Source organism: Lithobates pipiens, unplaced genomic scaffold (genome assembly GCF_037356315.1).
Source record: "Lithobates pipiens isolate NorthernLeopardFrog02 unplaced genomic scaffold, aLitPip1_a1.2 Scaffold_18, whole genome shotgun sequence".
In the NCBI taxonomy this organism is placed as follows: Eukaryota; Metazoa; Chordata; class Amphibia; order Anura; family Ranidae; genus Lithobates; species Lithobates pipiens.
The window spans coordinates 256,744,375-256,765,243 of NW_027507758.1; the positions used below are offsets into that span (position 1 = coordinate 256,744,375).

The 20,869-nt window shown below is 36.7% G+C and overlaps 1 protein-coding gene across 22 annotated transcripts in view; it reads right to left on the reverse strand.

The window, feature by feature from the left end:
- Positions 1–20,869, reverse strand: part of EYA4 (EYA transcriptional coactivator and phosphatase 4) — a 390,196-nt gene that overhangs the window by 203,091 nt on the left and 166,236 nt on the right. For 3 of the 22 annotated variants that reach the window (XM_077486841.1, XM_077486840.1, XM_077486833.1), the window contains exon 1: positions 9,087–9,253. The exons of 12 other annotated variants lie outside the window; for them this stretch is intronic. In XM_077486841.1, the coding sequence (XP_077342967.1) occupies positions 9,087–9,094 (8 nt within the window). In that variant the 5' untranslated portion in view covers positions 9,095–9,253. Of the gene's footprint in view, positions 1–7,463; positions 7,897–9,086; positions 9,254–20,869 lie in introns of those variants that run through there. 7 more of the 22 variants (XM_077486847.1, XM_077486845.1, XM_077486836.1 and 4 more) reach the window with 6 other exon arrangements.

The window sequence follows — 20,869 nt, forward strand, 5'->3', positions numbered from 1 at the left end:
TCTACTGTTGTATGGATAGCTTTTGGCTGCTTGCTCCTGATTTGGACTACAGAAAACCTCTCCCCCTCCTCATCTCCATGACATAAGAGAAAGATGTTCAGTAGTTTACCACTGAAATTATGGCAAAATCAACAGGCACAGATGTAACTAAATGCTCCCAATGTTATAGTCAAAGCTGAAGTATGGCCAAAAACTCTTTTTTACATGTGCACAGTACAAATAAGCTACCTCTATTTAAATGGTCCTCATCTCTGGGTGCTGCAGTATTTGTTAAAACTTTCACTCTTAAGTTTTTAAACCCAAAGTCTCCTGTCGACACTAAACATGCTGCACTGAGACTTGTAGTTTTGGTTTCAGCACTTATTTGACAGGAGAACTTCTTCCATTCAAAAAAAGCCTTACAATCTTTTCAAGGAATGCAAGGCAGGCTTTCTGTGATTGGAGTTCTCTCTCCTCCCATCATAGAATGCCTTGCATTTATTGAAAAAAATGCAAGGCTTCTTCTGAATAAAGGAAGTGCCAAGCAAGTCACCTCCTGTGATATTTGTACTACAACCAGAACTACAAGCCTCAACACCCGCCATCCTTAGCCATTAGGAAACTGTGAGCCGAATAAAAGTAAAAGAATAATAAACACTACAGCAGCAAGAGATACAGAACAATTCATTAGAGGTAACCTAAGTTTACTGTGCATATATACAAAAATGTTTTTTGGCCATACTTCAGCTTTAACAGACCAAAATGCAGCAATTAAGAGATGTTCACTATTTGAGCTTATATATACTTTAACATATTGGTATAAAAAAAGCACCCAAACAAACAACGTCAGGCTGATTTACTAAATAAATTAAGAATGTTCACACAATACATTGTGTAAAGATTCATTTTAATTATCAAATTGTGTGAAAATAAAATCCCTGTTTTCCTATTTCATCTACACAGGATTGGATAACTGAAGTTATTACTAACACCATTTATTTTGTTAACATTCTTAAATCCTTTAGTAAAGTAGATAAAGCATAAGGACTCTAGGAAACATGTGTACTTTGGTTCATGCAGCATAAGAACTGGGAGTATTTTTGGTGCAAAGGAGGCTCAGATGCAGTGTGAAAATCAATGACAGGCTGAATGTGTGGCAGCTGTATGCAGCTGAACACTGTCCCAGGTGGTACTCACGTTTAGGCAATAAATTTAGACTAAACAGCGCTGATCCCACTATGTCCAAAAACAATTATATATAAATTGTGATAAATTGTGCAAATGCAGCTAAGATAAAGTGCTTGGTGCTCCGTGCTCCAAAGGTGACTTTATTTCCACCGCTAGTGGTTCCACACTCACCAGATGAGTTGGACTCCTCTGTCGTATGGCTAGAAAAAAAAGCTGTGCTTTGAGGTCACTTAAGGGGGGACCTATCCCTCTACCATGGTCTCTGGATGTTTCTGCTGTGTAGGTGGACTTCCTATGGTAACACTGGCAATCCATGGTATGCAGGCATGGAATACATAAACAGAGGACTCCTTGTAGTGTAAGATCCTTTACAAACCTTTATTCTGCTAATGCATCTTATAATAAAACTCCTTTTAATATTGTGATCAGCTTAATAAAAATTCTGATGAAAAATGTCCCCGTGCAGCTGTCGTTAACTGTGGAATGGCGCTGTCTGCAGACCAGCGTGAAACAGCGCCATTCCACAGTTAACGACAGCTGTTCACAATTTTAAAAGGAGTTTTATCATAAGATGCATGAGCAGAATCAACATTTTTAAAGTATCTTACACTACGAGAAGTCCTCTGTTTATGTATTCCATACTTGCATAACTTGGATTTCCAGTGTTACCATAGGAAGTCCACCTACACAGCAAAAGTGTCTGGAGACCATGGTAGAAGGATAGGTCCCCCCTTAAGTGACCTCAAAGCACAGCTTTTTTTTCTAGCTATACGGCAGAGGAGTCCAACTCATCTGGTGAGTACGGAACCACTAGCGGTGGAAATAAAGTCACCTTTGGAACACGGAGCACCAAACACTTTTTCTTAGCTGTATTTGTACAGTTTATAACGAGACACTTTATAATTTATTTTTGAGTCACCAATTCACAGGTTATCACTCAGACACAATTGTCTATTAAGCTAGCTACTGTGTCAGTTACCAGTGTATGTATTGATTTTATATATATAATTGTTTTTGGACGTAGTGGGTTAGCGCTGTTTAGTCTAAATTTATTGTCACATGTGTCCCCCAGTCAGGGAACAGTATATACAGCAGCGGCCAGATACAATCACACTACACTACCAAGGCGTGAGTGTTACTTAATTTACACTCATGTTTAGGGCCACATGTGTTCAGGGATGTATGTTCTGAATGCAGAATTCCTGCATTCAGGGGTATTGTGTTCCTGAATGGATAGGGCCGTAAACGTGAGTACAACTCAGAGCAATGGCCAGCCATGTATAGCTGCCGGAAGGGGGCTGTATACTGAACTCAAGCATCTCTCAAAAACTCCTATTCTTTATGCCAGGGGTAGGTAACCTCGGGCCTCCAGCTGTGTTGAAACTACAAGTCCCATGAAATATTGCAAGACCCGGACAATCACATGTATGACTCCTAGAGTCAGAGGCATGATGGGATTTGTAGTTTCAAAACAACTGGAGTGCCGAGGTTGCCTACCCTGCTTTATGCTGTGTGGGTCAAACTGCACATGTGCCTAAATAATTCAAAACTGAACATGCACCTTTGAAGTAGTACAAAAAGCAAAACTGATTCAATCTACAGTAACTTAAAGTAAGCAATAGAATTCCACTTCATTGTAAAACGGTTCCTCAAAAACACAGCTCACTATGACCAAATTTCTTTGCCCTGTATACGTTTGTACATGGGGTACAATAATCAACCTAACAAGCAACCCTTATTTTTGGTTCTCCATTGTCAGACAGGGATAAACATGTTATCTGAATTTACAGCCACCATACACTTGAAGGACATGCACATGCATATGTGTGTCCATTAATAAAGCATATTTTAAACATACAATTTCAATCATCATTAAGCCACATATTTCTTAACCCTGTCCCCAAGCTCAAGTTTAAATACTTTCAGGCAGGAGTACTGGTGTCGTAATTTGTTTTTAAAAGACCAATACCATTCATTTCGCTGATCTGTTAGCGTATGTGTACATCTTTTAATTCAGTCTTTGTAACCTGCAGCACAAGGCAAAACTTTTTACCGCCTGTCTGTCTACATTAATTATATTTAACATTTTCTTTCTTGGTTTTATACATATAGTATATTTCTGTTTGTTTTTTTTCCTTTTTAATGAACGTTTCTTATGCACTTAAACTTGTATTTTGGAGCTGCTAATTTTCCAACATTTGATACTGTTAATTAGAATATGCAACTATATTTATTTTAACTGATACTTAAGTTAGCTCTAATAAAATATATATGTAATATATAAGTATTACATATTAAATATATGAGCTTACTTATAAATACTATGTAAAAGGCATACTTCGAATTCAGGGAAATCTGGATTCTTACTGGTTGAAGGATATAGGTGATTGCACTTGTTTTGTTAGTGAATACGTCAGGTGAAGTTCAAATGAAAAGACAATGCCAAAACAATTACAGTAAGATAGCTAAAGTATTATTCTGAAAATATTCAGGGTACTGTATGTAAAAATTTTAATTATGTAAAACATCATAAAGTACATTCAGAATTAATAAAATAAAACAGTCTACTAAGCATTTCCAGAGAATGATATAATAATAAAATAATATCCTTTTCAAACACCTAAAGTGTGGCTTAATTCACCATTTACACACAAATTAGTAATTTCACACTAAAAACAACTCAGTGCATCATATGCCTCCAATTGAAATATATGTAGCGTCTGTCAATGGCTGTTGAAGTCTCCAAAAACTATGGATTCTAGAAAGTTTTTTTTTTTTTTTTTATTGGCTGAAAATTCTGGCTGAATCAAGACTTGTCATTGGTCATGGCACAATCATGCTGTTCCAGCATATGGAGGTCAATCATTCAGTCAATCTGTTTCAATAGCACACAATTGCTGAACATTCCATATTCACAAATCCATAGAAGTTCAGAACTACTTTTATACTAGCCTGTTAAAAAGCATGTCCAGTGATATGTAACCTTTTCTATGATTGCTAATACTTTCCTGAATAAAAAAAAAATATATATATATATATATATAAAATATAAGTTACATTTTTGTAGATAAAAACCCCTTTCAGGTTTCCATGCTCTCCGGGCACCATTAGGGTGATTTCATTCTGCTCACTGTCCTGGGGACAACCTTTTCCCCAGACAGGAAGTAAAGGAAACTTTTGAAGGGCAACACAAACAGATATAAAGATATTTTTAGGCTAAGTGCGGGAATTCTAGAACCCTGTCAGCTTTTTATTGTTGTCTGTTTCCCCGTGGGAGATTTTAGAAAAAGGGGAGGTGTTACCTTTTTACAATCTATCCCAAAAAAGAGAGTTTGGGCTATAGATACATTTTAATAAATGATCATCAAAAATGTTTAGCACTAACTTTTTTTCTACCACAGCACTAAATAGTCAGTACAGTTCTATTTGCATATCAGGATGGAAATAAAAAAAAAATAACCAAAAAAAAAACAGGACTTTATCTTGAGCATGACTGGGTTAATGCATAGAATACTTTATACTTTAAAGCCTTACTTTTTTAACTAAACTGAGTGAACATTATCTTCCCCAAAATTCTAGCTGTTTAACACACCATGGAGTTGATTTACTAAACTAGCATGGATTGTTCACTTAGCAAAGTGAAGGTATGTTTACTTCAATCATATTCACATGCAAGGCCAAATCATGTTTTTTTTTTTTTTTTTACTATTTCTCAACACGATTGGGCTTTCAAAGCGAATACTTTATTCTTTAAGCTAAGAAGTGTACATGCAGTTTTCTAGGGGAATGGTCTCTGCTCCTTTATCAAATTGACCTTTATGTATTATAATTGAGGTTAACTTATTGTATCACTCTATGTCAGGATCACTGTTAATTCCCTCCCACCGACATATTTTTTTTCCTTTGCAATTGGAACTTTGTGAAAACCAACCATTACATGTACAATTTTAAAAAGTTGCAGCTCCCCTATAGTAATCACAAAACAAATTTTTTCTACTTAAAATAATGACAATTGACAATAGTATATCATATTTGTTGTATAGATTTCTGAATCTACCTATTAAAACATTTTTTCGACTTAAAATAATAAGGGAAATTTACAATAGTATATTATATTTGTTGTAAAGATTTCTGGGATCTCACACTTTACAGGTTGTTAAGGACAACTGCTTTATTGTCTATTACACCAGTAATTAAACTACACACTTTGCTACATGCATAATTTCACCACTCAACAATTATATATAGATGTAGGCAAGTGCAAGAAGGTGCAAGAAAATATAACAGATCTTCCTCCTCTGTTCTTTGATGCCAGAACACTGACATAAAAGCCACATTAGTCACAATATTATCAACACAGGTTGCTTACAGATTACAAGGCCTTTATTAAGGCTGCTCATCACAAAACTGACACTTCAAAAGATGGTATACCCCACAGGCGCAGATTAGATCCCATTTGTCTTCAGCAAAGAGAGAAGCCCACTAGGATGCTTCAATAGAAGGGCTTCACTTATAAAATAACTCCAGAACAACATTTTTTAAATAGAAGAAATCTACTTTCATCAGGTTTCTGCAGCTAGAAAAATACTAAGCTATAAAATACATTCTCATTCGAGCACTAAAATAATGCCAATCATGCAGGGAAAGGCGTGTGGAAGAAAGCGAACACCATGTAATGTAATATTAGTTTTTCATTGTATAGCAAAGTATTTTATTGAGGCATTTTGATTTACTAGCCACCGATCTTATCTTTCACAGCTAGCCACACAGGCTCCTGGTATTAATAGAGCTTTCTTAACCCTTTTTAGGATCTGAATGTCTGGAGGGTTACTGCCAAACTAAGCCTGACACAAACCTGGAAATGCTCCTATGCTGAAAATAAATGAATATTACAGTGCAGGCATGCTGGTGTTGGGTTCTTTTCTATGGTATGGTGTAAGTTAATAAGTATTAAGGTGTTTTACCAGATTCACTTTATGATTGTAGAATGCTGTGTAGGTTTAATAACTTTAAAACAGAAATGAAGATAGTAGAATGTATAAAAAGGCAACGATTTATGAACCTAGAAACCAGAGCCATGTGGTAGGAAAAAGAGAAACATATATAACTTCTCTGTGCTTGAAAACAATTAAGTATTCTAAATACAAATGTCTTTTTATAAGCTTATAAACAAACTGACATACTTTTATCAGAGTAACAGATAAAATAATAACACAAAGAGGACTAAATACACTTTTTCAAAATTCAGTTGTACACAAATGATTTACATAGTATTGAAAACTAAATAGAAATTGTTTAAAATGAGAAACTCCAATACATTCCTGATCATTGTTAGTCAATAAATGCAAACCATTCGACTGTACAAACAATCTAGCCAATTCAACCCAAAATCCAATACAAATTCATAGATACAAATACATAGATAAATTCAGATTATGCATATACACAATGGCATTTATAGTGGATAGAAAACCACAAGCTCACTTCAAGAAACTATCAGTGCACGAAGCACAGAAAACTAGCATGTAACAAAATCCTGCAGCATGCTGTTCATCAGACCCTGCAAACCAAACTAAACAGTGCATTGGCTCCAGCAACTCAACAGCTTTTCTAATAATTCATTCCTCAACAGTACAACATATTGAAAAACAAAATCAAGCTAATGGACAATTGAAGGTTTTATTTATTGTGTTTCCCTTTATAATTTTTTCAAAATAAACTACACGTATATACAGTATTATTCTTTTTAAAGTATTTATATTGCATGGCTTACCACTCAAGAAGTGCACTTGTTACATTGCTTATTTAATTAAATGTTTCAACAGCAGTCGATGATACGACATGTGCTAAAGACAACTGTCCGTTCTTAAAGTTTCAATTGCAAGTAACTTAAACCTTGAAGAGTATAACCAGCTCCAATAAAACATATCTATACTATACACTGTACTTTACGAGCTAAAGTTAGGTTATTTTTTTGTAAAGAAACAGTTTCAACAACTCTATTTCTTCACTGCATGATGTAGAACATAAATAACACTGATTTAAATAAAAATAATACTCTATATCATTAAATAACAGTATACAATTCTTCACATAAATGTACTGAAAAGTATTGGAATAAAAATGTCTATATAACAGCTATAATGTAAAAAAACAGGAAACGCACTTGAATATTGCAAATGACATGCATCAAAAATTAAACAAGCAAGTGTTAGGCCTGCAATCCTGCAACATACAATATCTTATGAAAATCAGCCACTTAGTAATAATATACGGGTCATTAAAAGCAAACTTACCTTTTGAATGTCTAGGTAAATTCCCAAAATTTCAAATTCACAAGAAGAAAAAAATCAGTCAACAGGAAAAGCTTATGTCCGGTAAGCCATTTAGGAAAACACAATCCAAGTAAGCGGTGGGAGTAATGGAGAAGGTGCTGGATTTCAGTATCACAAAGTTCTGTGTTAGCTGTCAGTATTGTCTTGAATCGAATAGCACTAAGACACTTTGTCCTCCCTTGAGTTGTCACCGTGCTGCCAGCTCCCAGCAGTTATTTAAGTTAACTAAAGAGGTGATCTGGATAGTAAACAAGTTCTGCTCAAACCAATGGCTTTCCACACCTTTCTGTTTATAGTAAGATGACTTGCGCTCAGAGGTCACTACCATCAACAACTCCTGTCTTTCAGTGGGTATCCAGTGTGCTGTATATATCCTAAGGCTCTTTTTATCAAGCCACCTTCCTGAGACTCTGCTCACCGGCTGTCACAATGACACATCTGCTCCTTATTGTTTTTGCTCCTTCTAACTTGTGACTTGGGTCTCAGTGTTATGTTATTAGGCTAATTCATGGATATTTACTATGATCTTTATATTTATTAGCAACTGCAAACATTTTTAGTTTTATATACTGTGTTTTTAAAATGCCCACACAAAGCAGGTGTTGAGGTAAGAACAATGCCTTAAATTAACTATTTTACAAAGAAATAAAATCATTTTAATGAAACAACATAGAAATCAACAAGCACCTTGTATGGTGACATCATTTAATACATATTGCGTGTATTATGTGCCATTATACACAGAGAACATACATTAACTTGTTTAGTAAGGCAAAACAAAGGGCAATATCCTATAGTAATTATTCAATTAGGATTCACCTTCTACTGATTTTTTTTTTTTTTTTGTCTAAACAGTAATTTTGAGTTGATACACTTTGCAATATTTTAAAATGTATTTAAAAAAAAATGAAGAGTTTTAGAAAATTTAATTTTGACTTAATGAAATAGTCTGTGCAGAAATATTCTCAAAATAAATTAAAACAAAATCTATCACATAGTGGAATACTATAACTTGGTCTCCAAGTGACAAAATATAGGGATTTCCAATGACTCTGAAAAGTGCCGACAGCATATCATACTGGTTCTGTTTGTGATATATTATGTCTGTTCACTGCATTATGTTACTTGGTTGTTTGCAAGGTAGGTTTCACCCAAACACCGTCAAGCAATGTAGTAATAGGATCTATACATGACCGTTCCAGTTACAAAAAATGGGCTTGAAATTACATTTACACTTTACAAAAATATAGACCGTATTCTGTATGGAATTTTTGTCACAATTGCTATATGTTAAATGACAGATACATTGCACTCAAATATTTTAAAAGCTGTATATTCAGTGTTTGACACATGCAAGAAACACCAGCAACACCATATCTACAATTATTAGATTAAAATACCCACATACGAAATAAATGTTTATAGAACAACTTGTATGAAAACTTATATTAAAGCTGAACTCCAATATCAAAAATAAATATTTTCACAAATTAGAACACGCTGTGTAAAAAATTACTATGGTTTTGATCAGCTAAAATGAAACAAACACAATACTTTTTCTGCATACAAAAAGGCTATCCTTACTCTTCCATGTTAGGATTCTAATCCATCCTTCTTAAAATTTTCACCAGCCATATGAAATATGGATGTCCGCTGCTGGTAACCAGATAGCTATTATATCTTTAGGTTTTGCTGTGACAGGGAGAGGAGACAGGAGACTGAAGATATGTCAAAGAGCACAGGAGGCCCAGTGCTGATTCAGAAGCCACCCAGGCTGAGTAATTAACCCATCAGCTCCCTGTTACCCACAACACATTGCACTTGATGTTCATCTGCCTACCTATAACTGTGTGCCAGTTAAATGTGTTTTTCTAAGGTAACTGAGAACTGAACTGTCATTTTTATAACTAATAAATTCAATAAAGTACAGATCTTTGATAAAGAGGTTACAATATATATCTTCTTGACTTTACATACTTAAAGGTAAATGAGGATTTGTTTTTATTTTAATAAATGTATAAGAAGACAATCCCTATCCAGCTATGTATTATAATGAGACCAATATAAGAAAGTGAATTGGTCATAAAGGATGACTATATGACTATACAGGGTTAAATAAACCTGTAGGAGGATCCCAGGATAGCTCAAAATCAGTTTGGCAGCAAAGACCATATCCATTTTCATACTCATCATGATGGGAAGTACAATGGAGTTGTAATCCTATCAGCATAACATATGACTAACTTAGCTTGTCAGCAGTTGGGTAACACACATTTCATTTTCAGGCTTTGCTGCTGCTATGATAATTGTTCGCCTTAGTATACTATGGATTGTAGCTTTTTTTGTGAAGTGTTCCTTCAGCTATACACCTTCGTATAAAGGAGAATGAGCTTACCTGTGCCCCCCCAGAAAAAAAAAACTGTGCAGGATTCAATGGTGTGTTATTTATTTTTGTTTTATTTTTTTGTTTGATCTTCTTTGTTTATTGGATCAGTAGGACTGTGCATAAAAGATATCGGCAAAGCCTTTCTTATGCAGTTTGATTCCATAATTTGTTTCCAGAGAGAGGTAATAGAGTAATTTCATATAAATGAACGTACCCCTTTCACAACATTGTAAGCCAGGTTTTGACCAGTAAAACTGTGTAAAACTGATCTACTCGCTGGAGGGAAAGCTGACAACCAGCAGTGCAAAGATCTCCCTGCTTCTGTTTTATTTATTCTGTGGGTGTGTTCCTTAATCTCTCCTGCTGCTTCATGAATATTATTTCACCATTCACCAGAACCCCAGTTATCAGAGTGACAGCTCTGACATGAGGAAGGAAAGCCCTATTTATTTAATAGGTTGGTGGCTGCCTCCACATGGTGCAGTACAGGGCATCATATGTCTGTTTTGGGGAAAAGATCAGTTGCAGAAAAAACACAAGCAATACTCAAGACTAGTCCTGTGCCCTCTGCTTGCCTTTTTGGGCACACTTCAACAGTTCAGGTCCTCTTCTATTACAAATGAAAATGGGCTATGTAGAGCTTGGTTTAAGGGCTTGCAGACATGCGTACAAGGTGAACACTGTACCTTAAAAATCATATGCAGAGCTGAGAACTGCATAGAGAAACTACAGAAATTAACTGGTATCACAGAATTAATGTCATTTAGATGCCACATACACTATTTATTTTTAAAGCATCAAAACATGCATAGGAAAAAAGCTAATTTATTACTTCTGTTTTGAGACATTTTGTTGAATATGCCTATCATCCACTGGACCTGGCAAATATGAATTACATGACTTGACATCCCCGTTTGGGAACCAGGAGCATTCTAAAGAAATACTTGTCCATTCATGACTACTGTTAAAAACTATTAAACAGTCATGGTACAGGTCATTTTCTAAATGAAATATCATGAGTTGCTAAATAAATACTAACTACCTAAAAGAATGCACATAGATATCAAAAAACAAAATTTACCAGTACACTACAAATCAACAACAAAAAAAATCAACTATTCACATAAATTCATGCCCTCAAAAGCAACTTACACTATATTTTAAGGCCTCTTTCACACAATACTCCTGTTTGAGCATCTATTTTTTTAGCAGTTTTTTTTTTTGTATGCATTTACACACATTTTCACGCATATGTGTTTGTGTAACTTCTCGCATTTCTGCGCACATGCGCACAAACTTATTCTCGTGTTCACAATATGTTAATGGGATTCAACTTGTTCAAGGGTAGGTAGCACCATTTCTCTTCCTTCAGAACTCATAAGCAAGCTTGTTGCATTTCCAAAGGTATACTGAATGTACTGTTAGATAATATGAGACCATAACAAGAAGAAACAATTAAGCACTTTATAACTTGTAAAAAAAAAAATAACCTTTCACCTCCAGCATTTACTGGAGCACAATGGCATTCACCAACTAATCTGTTTTGAGTAAAAATTCTCAAGAGACACAAATTGTAATAAAGGAGGCAATGCTAAGAGCCTCACTGAGAAAGAGTTTTAAGCCAATCACTTTGCAATCGACACCTTTAGTGGTTTCACACGCAGGATGTTGCCAAACCTCTGATGCCAGGTTAGTCTATTGCAACACGTAACGTGAACTGCTAATCTAGGACTTAAGATGGCGCTCTTCCCTCAGATGATTGCACAGAGCTTGAACAGCCCAGAAATAGCATGAGTGAAAGTTACACCTGCAGCACATTTTCGGCACCAGTTTTTGTCACCACTACAATGTTGAAATGACAGATAGGCGTCTGAGTTGGGTTAAAACTCATAAAACATGATTGATGAACTCTGTAAGTAAGCAATGGGAGTTCAGATTAAGAAGTGACTGCCTTCATTTCACAAGGCCAGTGTTCCACAACTTTATTCTTAGACCAAGCTCTTAGGACTGTGAGAGTCATTAATAAATATTTATGCCAAGGCATCCTATTCTTAGGGATTTTAAAATCTTTAATGACAGCTAGTCAAGATTGATAGCAAGTTTAAAATTAGATGCAATGTATGTAAAGGCATACTATACATAACATGCTGACATTATGTTTAAATTTGATTCTATTGTCCTTTTGTGAACAGCTGGTGCAGCTGCAGCATATCATAATCTATAGAAGAGCTATTTAACTTTTTCTAGGCTGTGGACTCCGTTAAGAACCTAAGGGTAGTAAATATCCCTTTCCTAGATTGCCCTATGGGTAATAGATTACAGTTCACAAATGCCACCTCTATAGTAATACTTACAGGCCTAATATCTGTCATGAAAAGCCATGTAGCCAGCAATTATTGGCCTCCTTATGAAAATGCTAGTTCAATTCTTTCATTCCTTAACACTTCTGAGTCAAGAGGCCAAACTCAAACATGCAGCAAATAAAACGTCGCATATATATATATATATATATATATATATATATATATATATATATATATATATATATATACAGTGTCTCACAAAAGTGAGTACACTCCTCACATTTTTGTAAATATTTTATTATATATTTCCATGTGACAACACTGAAGAAATTACACTTTGCTATAATGTAAAGTAGTGATTGTACAGCTTGTAAAACAGTGTAAATTTGCTGTCCTCTCAAAATAACTCAACACACAGTCATTAATGTCTAAAATGCTGGCAACAAAAGTGGGTACACCCCTAAGTGAAAATGTAAAAATTGGGCCCAAAGTGACAATATTTTGTGTGGCCACCATTATTTTCCAGCACTGCCTTAACCCTCTTGGGCATGGAATTCACCAGTCTTCCACTCCTCCATGACGAGATCACAGAACTGGTGGATGCTACAGACCTTGTGCTCCTCTGCCTTCCGTTTGAGGATGCCACACCAATGCTCAATAGGGTTTAGGTCTGGAAACATGCTTGGCCAGTCCATCACCTTTACCCTCGGGTTCTTTAGCAAGGCAGTGGTCATATTTGAGGTGTGTTTGTGGTCGTTATCATGCCATCACACAGGCTTGACACCATCTGAACCAATAAATGTATCTTGGTCTCATCAGGCCACAGGACATGATTCCAGTAATACATGTCCTTATTCTGCTTGTCTTCAGCAAAATGTTTGTGGGCTTTCTTTCGCATCATCTTTAGAATATGCTTACTTCTGGGACAACAGCCATGCAGACCAATTTGATGCAGTGTGCTGCGAATGATCTGAGCACTTACAGGTTGACCCCCCACCCCTTCAACCTCTGCAGCAATGCTGACCGCACTCATACGCCTATTTCCCAAAGACAACCTCTGGATAGGACACTGAGCACGTGTACTCAACTTCTTTGTTCGAACATGTCGAGGCCTGTTCTGAGTGGAACCTGTCCTGTTAACCTGCTGTAGGGTCTTGGCCACAGTGCTGCAGCTCAGTTTCAGGGTCTTGCCAATCTTCTTATAGCCTAGGCCATCGTTATATAGAGCAATAATTCTTTTTCGGATCCTCAGAGAGTTCTTTGCCATGAGGTGCCATGTTGAACTTCCAGTGACCAGTATGGGAGAGTGAGAGCAATAACACCAAATTTAACACGCTTGTTCCCCATTTACACCTCCAACACTATGTGGCTTTCAGAAGCTCTAGATGAGCTTCCAGGGAGTGTGAGGTGGTGTGGCTTTCAGAGAGGCCTGCATGCCAGGAACTGACACACACATATGCAGAAAGGTGCACAGACTGTGCACAGACTGTACTCACAAAGGCATAGTTATGCTAAAGTAACCAAAGGGCACCATTACAAACCAGCCCTATTTCTTCATGGCAGCAGTACAACCCCGTGAAAAACTGAGGAGTAATTTGGAAGCTGCAAAAATGAGCCCCAGTGGCATTGCAGCAACTGTAGAATCTTGCTAGAAGAAAAAAAGGCCTGATAAGTAAAAAAGTTTTGCTTCTTTCAGAGCAAATGTCCTAAGGACACTAGAAAAAAAGAGGCATGCTGGGAGCACTAGGGGTAATTCTAGGATGTCCTTAAAGCTTTGCTTTGCCAATGTCTACCAGTAATTCTTTTAAAGGTGGCAGTATAGTCCAATGTTCCTGAAAAGATCCTGTCTACAAAAATGAAAAGCTTAATAAGTTAAAATGAGACTAAAGTGCATCTGCTTGCTGAATAGAATATTATATATAAACACTATGTTATATTTCATAATAATCTGCCTAACATTTTTGTCCAGACCATAATAAACAAAAGAAGAAAATATGTTGAAAAATAGAAGAAAAAACACTATACCCCTTAAAATATGATTTTTTGCTATAAATGTCTCCAGCTTTATGGCCAACTTTTACAGTACCACAGGCACAGCCCTTCATGTCCACCCTTCAAAGTGTAGTTTAAATAGCCATTTCTGTTTTGTCTAACACTGGACAAGCCATGGTGCATGGTTTCACCAGTTTCAAGTGAAATATGAAATTGCCACACTCTTCACAGTAAAAGGTGTGGGTGAGGAATAGGCCCAAACATCTCATACACCAAGTTCTTGAAAAAAGGGAAAACAAGTGCTGGAATTTATAATTTCAATATGTATTTGCAAATAGCATAAGACAATGTGTATATTGTATTAATTTTTGTGACAACAGCATGCAAGCATGTGAGTGCACACCGCGTCATCCGGGAACACATGCTCATGCAGTTACAGCAACGTTTTTTTTATTTGGGATAAATATTTTGCATAAATAAAAGCACATAATTGTAAGCACTCCTGTCAGTGGTAAATGATTTGTCTCAACCATCTATATGGTAGATGTGCATAACAGCTTGTTCTGTTGAAAACAGACTTACTGACTGGATCACCAGATGACAAAGGAAAGCAAGCCTAAAAAAACAAAAAACAAAAAAAACAAATGCGGCCACACTCAATCTAAGGATTGGTAAGCTGCAATATAATAAATGTTTGCTTTGGGGTTTAATACCTTTTTAAACATTAGATATATCCTATTTGATTCTTGGTGTTGCTACTACTGCTACTACTACTACTACCACCACCAGCTGGTGTATTTTCAAATCAGGGTGGATTTGATTTAAATCAAGTCAATTTAAATCACTAGTAAAAAGGCTTGATTTAAATCAACTCGATTTAAATCTAATTTTTTTAAGAGCAACTGTCATCTCTGTCCCGCAGCGGCTCCACCTTTGACCTGCTTTTGGCTCACCGACAGTCTCATTCACTTTAATGGGACGGCTGGTGATGCGGCAGTGACACAACAAGGGGAAAGATGCGGGGGCAGCAGATGAGTGGATGTCCACTAACAGGCGCTGCCAGGATGGATCTGAAATGACAGGTGCTCTTTAAATGTGAGGACTAATTCTTGCTGGTAGTTAGAGTCTTTAATATTTGCAAACAAAATAAAAGTTTCCTATATAGAATAATAAGCTGTCAGGTTAGTAAAACAGCGATATCAGAACCAATTCAATCATACAGTTTGTAGATTTGCAAAACAATGGGATAAAGGAATATTGTACTTGTTTTAGCTCATGGTTACTGTGAAATTGAATGATTTTATCAATGCAGTGCATGTTATCTCCACTTGCAGAGCTTGGATTCATTGAATGAGTTTACCAAAAATGTAAATATTGCAGAATATACAGCCTCATGCTACATAAGGACGCTCCAGTTCATGCTGAATAAACTAAATTATTATTGAACCTTGAATAGAAAACAATTTTTAGATAGATTTTCACTCCAAAAGCATTTTATTAAAATAAATGTGATAAAAAATCAAAAAAATCTATATAAATTAAAGAAATCAGATTATTATTATTATTTTTTTTAATCATTGATTTTTATCCACCCTGGTTCAGATGCTGAAGATTAGCAGACCACATTTATTATTGATACTGCCATATGTATGCAGTCATAATTTGTATACACCTATGCAAGCATAGTAAATATTGTGAGAGTTCTCCTTTGCTAGTTAACAGGTACATTGATGTGGCAGCACAAGTGCATATTCATTATAAAATTATGCTTTAAGAGTTAGTGGAATCTGGAAACATTCTCTATGCCAGAGAACCCCTTTAATTTACCAATTCAATACAGTGATGCCTAAGTATTTTCTTCAACATAAATCTTCATTCCTAAAACCCTGAAAAGCAACATCAAATAATAATCTTAATTCTAGGCTATTAGTACAAGTCATGGTAATGTTTTAAATACATTGGGGTTTAATTACTAACGGTAACTCCACTTTGCACTACAAGTGTACTTGGAAGTGCAGTCGCTGTAAATCTGAGGGGGACATGCAAGGAAAATAAAAAACAGCATTTTTGCTTGAAAATGATTGGATGATAAAATCAGCAGAGCTTCCCCTCGTTTCAGATCTTTCCCTCAGATATACAGTGACTACACTTCCAAGTGCACTTATAGTGGAAAGTGGATTTGCCTTTAGTAAATCAACCCCATTGCATCAACTGATATCCATAGAGTCAGCGCATTTTCTCTGTGTACCAAGCTAGTTTTAAAATACCAAGAAACGCAAACCTTAACTATATAATAATTATTAAAAACTAAAAATGATAAATATCACTTAAAATTCACACTGACCTGGTATAAATAGCAACAAGTTTCCGTAATAGAATATTTGATGTAGAACCCACAAAACAATTCCATGGACAACAATACTTGTAATTAGTGAAGAAAAAGTTTAGAAACACATATATATAAAATTTACCATACGTTCATTAACAAAGAAAGTTTGAGAAAGACTTTAACATCTCTTCCCACAACACAGTGATACCGAAGACAACTTCAAAAGAACATTTCCTATTGTTTACCTGCTTTCATTTGAAAGGAGGATGTCATTGGGGTGGGAAGAGAGTGAAATGCAATGACACAATACACAGTAGCCACTGCAAAGGCACATCTGATAACCCTCCGGTATGAAAGAATGGTTTCTACTATCAAGTTATGAATTGATACATTGTTTCATGAGCCTCTAAGAAAAACACCTAGAGCCACCCATACTCTTTCATCAGAATTTTCAAGCATGGTCAGCAAAGCAACAGAAACTTTAAGGGCCATTTACATTTTTCAGTGCTTTATGTTGTGTGTTACACTGAAATGAATAATATTCCAGTAATATAAGATAATGTCTGTAAATCGAGACGTGCCATAAAATGCAAGACATGATGGTGTGTTGCCATGCATTGTGACGTACTGAAACACCTTTGCTTTGGATTAGTGTGTTGAGGTGCTTTTCAAAATGAACGACACCTGAACGCAGCAATGCATGTAACGTGCGTTGCTGTGAGTTTGGTAACAGTTGTAATTCCGCACAGCAATAGTCTAAATGGGTCCTTAAAGGATGTTGGTGCTGCAGATTTGTACTGTACTGTTTTGTAATTAGTAAGTAAAAAAATACTTTGCTCTATATACTGTAATTGTTCCTCTTCATTTTATCTGTACAGTCTCAATGCAATAGTCTAAATGGGCACTTAAAGCATATAATGCTGACCTTCTTTCATATAATTGCCTCCTCTTCGTTGTATCTATTCAGTGATAGTCATTTCACAATTCTAACATCCACTACTCTTCTGGGTTATTCCCTAAACAGAACTTCTAAATCATACAAGTTTTGGCACAGGAAAGCCCAAACCACTATGGACAGAGAACCCAAATATAGGACAACTGTACATTAAAAACATATTAACTTTTTAACATATATAGGTACGTTAAGCAACTATGCAAATGTCATTTCCAGTGCTTTGGGTGGTTTCATTACAGTTTCTGATCATGTTCTAATGCAAACACTCTTGTATTAAAAACTGTGCATGTATACTTGATAGACAATCGTTACTTTTTGGATTATCGTTTTTTTATATTATCTATATACCATGCTGACTACTGTGTTCTTCAGCATTAGTGAGAGGTGATCAAACCTGGGACCTTTCCAAAGCTGGTAAGCTTGAGACTGGGGTAGGGTAAGGGCAGAGCATATGCAGAGCAAGGGGAGATAGTCAGGGACTCTGGACATGCTTTAATGGATTGCGCGCACCCACACACACACAGTAATGTGCAAAAATTTTAGGCGAGAGTAAAAAAATGCTGAAAATTTAGAATGCTTTCAGAAATAGAATGTCTTGGAGCACTAAATACAGATCTCCTGTGAATGTAGTCTGCCTCAAATCCTTCTGTATCTTTGTGTAATCACAGACAGACTCAAAGATGTTGAGATCAGGGCTCTGTGGGAGCCAAACCATCACTTCCAGCACTCTGTTCTTTATACTGGGGATGGTTCTTAACCTCCCTAGCGGTAATCCTGAGTCTGGCTCGGGTTGGGATTTTAGCAACAAAAACGGTAACCCTGAGCCAGACTCGGGATCGCATCACTGGATACAGGGAGAGTTACTTACCTTGTCCCCTGGATCCAGCGATGTCCTCCGCGCTGTGTGATCAAGCTGTCCTCCACTCGATTCACACAGTGCCCGAGTGCCGCCGAGCTCCGTTCCCTGCGACGTTACGGCGCACGGGAGCGGAGATCGGCGCCAAATTCAAAAAAGTTAAAACACACAAAACACACACAGTACTGTAATCTTACAGATTACAGTACTGTATAAAAAATTACACACACCCTTTGTCCCTAGTGGTCTGTCCAGTACCCTGCATGCACTTTTATATTATTAATACTTTTTTTTTCTGCCTGGAATTTGGAGATTGCCCATAGCAACCAAAAAGTGTCCCTTTATGTCAAAAGTGATTTTAGACCAACTAGAAAACAGCGATAATAAATTATAGTCACTTGCAGAATTGAGCGATAGCGATTTGTGGGGAAATTCGTCATCAAACACTAAATCTAATGACAGCGACAATTCTGCAAATGAGCAAATTTCAGTGTTTTAGGATTTGATTACATTATTGAATAATTTTTATTATTATTTATTATATTATAAACTTTATCATACCCAGGATGTCTGCTAGACTCTGGTTTGAACAGATTTAAGAGAGTTATTCCTAAGAATTGCAGGCCTACAATATAAAACGCCAAATTTCCATGCAAAATAATTGTACCGCTTTCAGCACCTAAAACCAGAACTAATCATACCGCCAGGGAGGTTAATGATATTGGCTGTATGATTGAGGTTATTATCCGGCTGCAGAATAAATTTGGGGCTAGTTGCATGCACCTTGATGGTATGGCATGATGGATAAATATTTGCCTGTATTGCTCTGCATTGAGGACAACATTAACTCTGACCAAATCTCCAATTACATTTGCAGGAATGAAGCTCCAAACTTGCAAGGAACCTCCACCATTGCTTCACCATTGCCTGCAAACTCTTCCAGCCCCTTGGCAAACAAACTGCCTCCTGCTACAGACAAATATTTCACATTTTGACTCATCGGTTGAGAGCACCTGCTGCCATTTTTTGCACCCCAGTTCCTATTGTCAACCACTGTATCTACGGTCCTCAACATTGTCTGTTTCTTGGAGCTTCTTCAAAAGAGCTTGAACAGCACATCTTGGAACCCCAGTCTGCTTTGAAAATTTTTGCTTTGAGAGACCTTGCTAATGCTGTATAACTACTTTGTGTCTTGTTGCCGTGCTCAGGGTTGTCATGGTGTCTGACTTGTGACATGAAATTGTTTTCTACAGCCTCGTCTTAGTAGCAGAGTTAGACTAGGGTAAGGGCTGAGCATATGCAGTCAGGGACTTTGGACATGTTTTAGAGGATTGCAAGCACACATACAGTAATCAGGGTCAAACCTCACCCTGAACTAAGTTCACTGGACATCATGATTGAGGATGGATTTACTATGCTGGGCATCAGGTTTAATCTGAATACAATTTATTTCATGCTTTTTGTGTTTTGTTTCAATTAAATGATTTTTTTCAAGTTATCTAAGTTATACAGGGACATTAGGGATGGGGATATGTATCACCACCATCTGTGGAGTAGGAAATAGTGGGTTGGATTTACTCAAGGCAAATAGACTATGCGCTCTATAAGTGCAGTTGAACTCATTTCCCCCAGAGCTTAGTAAAAGTGGTAAATCTTCACTTTTTAAAGAATATCCAATCAGGTGCAAGGAAAAAAAAACAGCATTTTTGCTTGCACATTATTGGATGGTTGGACTCAGAGGACCTTTACCACATTTACCAAGCTTGTGCAACTGCCCCTGCAAGGTGCACAGTCTATTTGCCCTTAGTAAATCTAACTCAGTTTGAGAGGGCTATGGACTGTTAATCTGCTGAGATGCTGCTGGACTTCTGTGACCCTTTCTGAACCTCTGTAACTTCAAAACCTTGCTGTGGGACAAGTTTATGCTGGCAGTGAGCCAAAGCTTTGTGAAGTACAAGAGTTTATGGACTATTTTGTTCGTTTTGATGAAGATAAGCTGTTTTACTTGCCCTTCTTAGAAAAAAAAAAGACTGTTTTATTTTTACAAAAGACAGGGCTGGCTAGAGATGCAGACCTCCAAATATCAGTGTGTGTGTGTGTGTGTGTGTGTGTGTGTGTGCATATTTAACATTTTTCTTTTTAAACTTTGTTTATTGCTCTCAAACGGTTGTACAAATGTGACTGGAATTAATGGTACTTGACTTACAGGACTCTTTTTCCTACACAAGATGGCAGCAGCAGATATGCTTACTGTTGGGACTGAACTTTGGCTGCAGACTGCTGGAAAATGTAGTGTGGGCAAGGAGCAAAGCCATCACCGCTGCTGGGAAAAGAACTACAGTACCCAAGTGTATCAGGGAGCAGGAGGAGCACAGTGGCAACGGAAGGAGGTATAAAAAGAAAAGCCCAGGAAGCGCTGGGGGATGTTGGAGGTTGCCTCTAACTGGAGAGTTGCTGATGAGTGAAAAGTGCTGTTCATGATCCGCGTTGAGGGAGAAGGAGCTGGGGGGGGCTAATTCTGTGCTGAAAGCGGCTGCATTCAGCTT